General features: G+C 43.6%; 1 protein-coding gene across 1 annotated transcript in view; it reads right to left on the bottom strand.

Annotated features, from left to right (window-relative positions):
* Positions 1-7500, bottom strand: part of LOC138982256 (PDF receptor-like) — a 54839-nt gene that overhangs the window by 38788 nt on the left and 8551 nt on the right. The window contains exons 2-3 of the mRNA XM_070355492.1: positions 1190-1261; positions 561-726 (exon numbers count right to left, since the gene is read on the bottom strand). Of these exons, the coding sequence (XP_070211593.1) occupies positions 561-726; positions 1190-1261 (238 nt within the window). The remainder of the gene's footprint in view (positions 1-560; positions 727-1189; positions 1262-7500) is intronic.

The following is a 7500-nucleotide window of genomic DNA, read 5'->3' as shown; positions in this document are numbered from 1 at the left end:
TTACGTCACTCTCCATCCATTTCATCTTTTAAGTCCAATTTGAAAACTCACTTGTTCCAACAACACTACGGATAGTTCCTTAGTATAGAGTCTGGGAATGTGAGATGTGCATGATGTGTTGTTTGAATCTGACAGTGATTGTATGATTTTTGTATACATGTATTGTTGTCACGCGCTTCGAACTTCTGATAAGGCGCTTTATAAATGCCCGTTATTATTATTATTATTATTAAATCATTCTGTAAACCTCCTGTGAGACGGAGTAGGATATTTAGAAGGAAAGGGTGTTGGAAAGTGACGTGATATCGTATAGCACAAAACCAAGTGCGCAGAGATCCTGTAATCCATGTCAGAGTTCGGTGGGTTATAGAAACACGAAAATACCCAGCATGCCTCCCCCGAAATCGGCGTATGCTGCCTGAATAGCGGGGTAAAAACGGTCACACACGTACACATCCACTCGTGCTAAAAACATGGGTGAACGTGGGAGTTTCAGCCCATGAACGAAGAAGAAGAAGACAAATTAGAACCGCCCGTGCAGTACGCGTCGTCGTGCTCACCGTGTCATATATGGCGCCGCTGAGACCGCTGGACGCCCCTGCCACCTCGCCCCCTGTCTTGCGCGCGATGTACTGGTCCAAGCACATCATCAGTCGCATTGCTATCTGCACGATGATCGCCACGAACAGGTTCTTGTGGATTCGCGTGCGGTGACACCGGAGACTTCTGCAAAATGTAAGATACGATGAGGTTAGATGAGATAAGTTGAGATGGATTGAGATCGGTTGAGATAAGATGCTTCAGGGGCCGCATTACTGTCTGCACGATGATGGTCACGAACACCTTCTTGTGGATCCGCGTGCGGTGACACCGGAGACTTCTGCAAAATGTAAGATACGATGAGATCAGATGAGATCAGTTGAGTTCAGGAGCCGCGCCGATTTGCTAGCTCAATGATGATGGAACCTGAAAATTCGCGTGCGGTGAAATCGGAGACTCCTACACACTGTAAGATAAGATGAGATCAAATGAGATCAGACGATATTCAGTTGAGTTGAGACAGTCCACGCACATCATGAGCCCGCCACGAACAGGTACTTGGGGATCCGCGTGCGGTGACACCGAAGACTTCTGCAAAAAGTAAAATACGAGATCAGTTGAGACGAGATAGTCCAGTCATATCGGGGACTGCATGGCAATCTGCACGATGATGGCCACGAACAGGTTCTTGTTGATATTCGTGCGGAGACATAGGAGACTCCTGCAAAAGGGCACATGATCTAAGATAACATAAGATTAGATGAGAAGACGTGAAATAAGACGAGTTAACTAATGATATGATTGCCTGGAACAGGATCCTGTGGATCCGTGTGCGGTCGGCACCGGAGACTTTTGCAAGATGGAAGATAAAAGTATAAAATGAAACACGCCCCCAGGTCAGCCGAAAAGCAAAGCAAAAATCAAGAATGATTTACACACACAAAACTATTAACGATCGGGAAAAAAAAACCATGATTCTCACACAGACACACACACAGACACACACACAGACACACACACAGACACACACACACACACACACACACACACATACACACACACACACACAAACACACGTACACACTCATTGCTGAAAACAACAGGGGGAAATTAAATCTCGACGACACACTATCAAAACTACAAACACCATTGCAATTAATCGTGACTGACACACAGAAAACGTTCCCTGAAATCAACAGGACGGGGAGAAGGGGAGGAGGGGGCGGGGGTGGAGGGGGGTGACGTTAAGCAAAAGCTGAACACGATAGTAACAAATACACATGATTGACACTCAATAAATATGATTGACACTCAATAAACACGATTGACACTCAATAAACATGATTGACACTCAATAAACACGATTGACACTCAATAAACACGATTGACACTCAATACACACGATTGACACTCAATAAACATGATTGACACTCAATAAACATGATTGACACTCAATAAACATGATTGACACTCAATAAACAGGATTGACACTCAATACACATGATTGACACTCAATAAACACGATTGACACTCAATAAACATGATTGACACTCAATAAACATGATTGAAACTCAATAAACATGATTGAAACTCAATAAACATGATTGACACGCAATAAACATGATTGAAACTCAATAAACATGATTGACACTCAATAAACACGATTGACACTCAATAAACATGATTGAAATACACAATCTAAGCTGAACACAACAATGTAAAATAAATGTGATTGTCGCACACACAATTATAACTAAACACTACGATAGTGGGGGAAAAAAACACATGGTTGACACACACACAACTATAGCTGAACACGACAGTGAAAAATAAACATATGATTGGCCCATACGAAATCGCCAGTGGAAACAACAGTGAACAAGAGGCGAAGCCTTCAAAGCTCACGTAAGAAATCGACAAACAGTAACACAAACTCAATCACTCCGTCACACATACACACACACACACACAGTAAGCATAGGTGACACTGTGCAAGAAAGCGAGACACAAGATCTAGATCTGTCTGTCTGCATGTAGCCTACTTACAGGGACACGACAGCCAACTAGTCTCGGCCCGCTCAACATAATGACCGAGACTTTCAGTAATTCCTTCGCGTGACGTCTAACCCTCTTACGTCATAATGTGACGTCTTCAAATGACGAAATGTTAAAGTTTCTACCACAGACATACATACATACACATACGCACGCACGCACGCACGCACGCACGCACGCACAGACAGACAAAAGTTAGCATCGCATAGGCTACACTTACGTGAGCCAAAAATAGACATAGTTAAAGGCAGAGTAAGCCTCCCGTAAACCATCACAGATACGGTCAGGCTTTTACACACAGTACAAACACCATTTCATTTAAACACTCACCAATTGAGAACATCCTAGGTGCCCTCCGTAAAGCGCGAACAATTTTCAAAGAATTTATTTTTGCGTGGTTTATCTTACCCCTGAGCCATCGTGAACCCGTGTGATCCAGTTTTCCCTTTTCACAATGCAGTCGTCATAGTTAGTCATTTGAATGCGACTCGACGTGAGCTTATCTACAATAGCACGTTTTTTTTATGCACGAAACAACGGCTGTGGTTCACAAGAACTCTAGCGATGGCTTTTGACTGTTGAGAGGAACGGCGATTTGCACTGATAAACCGGCCGTCGTCTGCTACGACCCTTGCGTGACCCTGCTTCCGGGCTTTTCTTTTTTTAAACTTTCACAACTTCGAATTGTTCTGATCTTGTCTTGATGAAAAACGAATTCGTTTATGATTAAAGAATGTTTGTGTAACAAGCTGTCAATTTATTATTTAGATTTTAAAAGTTAGGTCTAGCGCAAAAACGAGGCGCCGTTGTTGTTAACGGAACAAGTCTACGAAAATAAATTCTTTGAAAATGTCTCACGCTCGACAGAAAGCAGCCAGGATGTTCCCGTTCGGTGAGCGTTCAAATGGAAGTATGCTTGTACTGTATTTAGACGCTCGGGGAGCTCTGTGATGGTTTACGGGAGGCTTACTGTGCCTTTAACACACACAGAATCATATATGTAGCTGCATGAACACCACACACAGAAACTAAAATAACCGTCACAGACAGGACAATAGCTGAAAACGACAACGGAGAAAAGGCCGTCAATCGAATTTCACTAACAAGCAACGATGGGCGAAGGAAAGGAACGACTGAGAATACAAGCTGGTTAACACCCTTTGCTCTTTTTTTGGAAAAGCATGGTGCGTTTGGCAAGTAAACAACCGGCATAACAAAGGTCTTGTTGCACTGCAATATTTTCTGTACAGAACAACACGCAGTCCGAAAGATTTCAACGTAAACACCACAGCAGTAGGTGCATTAAATAAAGGAAGCTGGAGATGCAAGAGGGAAAATGGGTCATCGTTGTACAGAGCGACCATGTGAGAAAAGGAAGTTGGAAATAAGCAAGTACATATCATGAGGAGGAACATGTTTCAGTGCTAATGTCGAAAAGAACTCTACAGGAAAACGACAACGGCGAACATTACAATACAAGCAAAGCAAATTGGTAATAACCCCACCAACCCCCCCCCCCCCCCAAAAAAAAAAAAAAAAAAAAAAAGAAGAAAAAAAGACAGGGACAGAACAGACAGATAAAGAAACAAACAAGAGCTAAATTTAGTTCGGAAACGTGCAGAGACGTTTTAGCAGACTTTAACCTGACAATTAAGATGTTTCTTGCGCACCACTAACCTCGATAATTTGTTTCCCCTGACCTAATCTCCTTCACCTTTTATCGTTCAATCTTAATCTAACAAAGCGGGTACCTCGCAAACGAAGCTTTGTGGATGCAGTTCGGATAAATAGGTCGTGCGCCCAAAATAAGAAAAGCAATCAGAGATTCCATCAAACCCAAACCGAAGTCGACTGCACATTTCCAAGTGTCAATTTGCGTGTATTTGCATCCCTGGTTTGTCTTTTCCCTGCTACAATTTTCTTCTGCAAACAAAGTAAACACGCCCTTCCCCAGCTCAGCGTGTTTCAATTAAAGTTAAAAGCCGATTTTTTTAAAGTTAGTGACAAAAGAAAAAGAAAAACAAAGTTAGTGAAATTTAAAATGTGCTGTGGTAAGGTCGATGTTTTTATGTGTCACCTGGCTTAAACAAGACCACTTCCGCAAGAAAGTTAAATCAGACGCACATACTCATGCACGCACTCAAACATTAACATAACAACGACGAACATGGCTATAACATGCAAGCACGCGACACAGGCATTTTACTTCAGTGCAAACAGTAAAACATGTATACATACACTCGAAATGTGGGTAGTTCGTATCTACCTCCCTCAATAATCAAACTTACATCAGAACTAGAACTCTTTAAATTGTGAAAATCTGAAAGAAAGTTGAAACTCGCAATTGCACATACACACATAGACAATCATACATGTGCCCACATACCCACGCGTACACACACAGGAACAGACCCACACACACAATCATATACCACACAAAAACACTGACGCACCCCTATCCCCCATTAAGGCACACACACACACACACACACACACACACACACACACATACACACACACACACACACACACACACGCACACACACACACACACACACACACACACACACACACACTTATGCTATTACGCACATATGTCGTACACCAACACACACACACCCACACACACTAATACACACACACACACACACACACACACACACACACACACACACACACACACACACACACCCATGCCGGCTACCGCCCTTCACCAAAAACCATCTCTGTACACATAACTGTCGTGCATTATCACACGGGTGTTGCACCACACTTTGAAGTAATCCCACACTTTGAAGTAAATTACTTCAAAGTGTGGGGATGTGCCCCACACTTTGAAGTAAACCCATTTTTTACTTCAAAGTGTGGGGGGATCTTCCCACACTTTGAAGTAACTTACTTCAAAGCGTGGGACTTTTGCATCGCCTGTTTGAGCCTGATGATTTTGTCAAAAAAAATGGCAAAGTCTTTTGGATGAGTGAACAGAAAAAGTGAGCGAGCCAAGAAACATAGTGATGTTTGTTATCAGGATTTAACACTTTCGCGACGGGACACTGATAAATCAGTACCAGCGCTGACACGCCCATGGACGGGAAGCGCATTTTTCAGTACCAGCCATAGAGGGTACACGACTCGTGATTGCTTCCCGGTTTTTGAAGCTTGCAAATAAATTGAGTTGTTTCCCTTGATACACTTGGCGTCCCCTTCTGCCATTTGCAAATCCGCCTGATTTGTGTGCGTTTTTGAGGGAAAAAAAATGAATCAAAGGCGAGCCTTGTCTCGGGAGGAGATTCTCCGGATGTTGGACCTAGAGGATCCCGTAGAGCATGATTCGGACGTATCGTTTTCGCCTCACGAAAGCGATACAAGCAGTGAAAGTGAGGAAGAAACAGTCCCGTTGTTGCTAGTACGAGTCGGCAAACTACACGTGGTTGGCGGTGATACTGCTAGACGAACATGTATCTCGGAATCGTGCAGGAGCTATGGGGGCGTGGCAGCACTGATAACAATGGATGGCTGGAGCCTTCAAATCCTTTTGGAATTGTTCATAGGTGTACAGTTGGTACTTTGTTGTGAAAATGTGATTTATATTCAATATGGATTACCTAGACATCATTTGGTGAGTGTTAGATCTACAGTTTTGTTTCATTTGAGTCAGGATGCTGTGAGTGAATGCGTGATTTGCTTGTTTTTTTATTTGTACTGTCTCCTTATTTCTGTGTACAATGTTAACAATATTTCAGCTAATTCATAGGTTTTACACCTTGTTTGGTTATAACATTATTTATAATACTTTCTGTTAAAAAATAACTTTTAAAAAAAGCAGTAGAAAATAAAACACACACAAAAAAACGTTAAAAAACACAAATTATCCCCCTTTCACCCCCCTTTCACCCCCCTTTGCTAAAACAAATCGCGTGACAAACTTATAAATAGCACGACTGAACTGGGCATCCATTTTTGAATTAGTACACAAAATGTGGTGGTGATTGGACTTAATTCAAGCTTGCTAGACAGATTTCTTTACAGTTACTGATTTTTGGGAAGTTTCTTGGTGGCAAGCTTGGGCAGGCAGGACGTAAACGCCGTGGCAGTGCTAGTCACAATAGTGTTAAGCAATGTCCCATTGTTGAGTGTGACGAAAACTCGTGGTGACGATTTTAAAACATGTTGGGTCATGCGGAGACTATCTGGGAACAATTGGGCTAATTCGGCACAATTTTACAAGCATGGGCTCACTGTAAAAAGCCTCCCCCTACGACATTTCTCCACAAAATGTCCCCACTGTCACAATTTCCCGCCAAATGTCCGCAACTGCGATAATTTCCCGCCAAATATTCCAACTGCGACAACTCCCCGCTAGATGTCCCAGCTACGATAATTCCCACCAAAATGTCCCCACTACGACATTTCCCCGCAAAATGGCCTCCACCGCGACAATTCCCCGCCAAACAGCCCATCTACGACGATTCGTCGCCAAATGTCCCCGCTACGACAATTCCGCGCCCAGTATTCCCCACTGCGACAATTCCCCGCCAAATGTCCCCACTGCGACAATTCCCCGCATAGTGTCCCCCACTGCGACAATTCCCCGCCAAATGGCCCCACTACGACAATTCCCCGCCAAATGTCCCCATTACGCCAATTCTCCCTGGAAAATGTCCCTACTACGACAATTTCCCGCCAAACTGACCCACTACGACAATTCCCCGCCTAGTGTCCCCCAATGCGACAATTCCCTGCCAAATGTCCCCACTACGACAATTCCCCGCCTAGTGTCCCCCACTGCGACAATTCCCCGCGTAGTTGGGACATTTGGCGGGGAATTACCGCAGTTGCAAACATTTGGCGACGAATTGTCGTAGATGGGGCCGTTTGGGGGGGAATTGTCGCAGATGAGGTCAT

Source organism: Littorina saxatilis, linkage group LG12, assembly GCF_037325665.1.
Source record: "Littorina saxatilis isolate snail1 linkage group LG12, US_GU_Lsax_2.0, whole genome shotgun sequence".
Classification (NCBI taxonomy): Eukaryota; Metazoa; Mollusca; class Gastropoda; order Littorinimorpha; family Littorinidae; genus Littorina; species Littorina saxatilis.
Note: the sequence above shows the minus strand (reverse complement) of the source record. Positions and strands in the feature narration are given on the sequence as shown.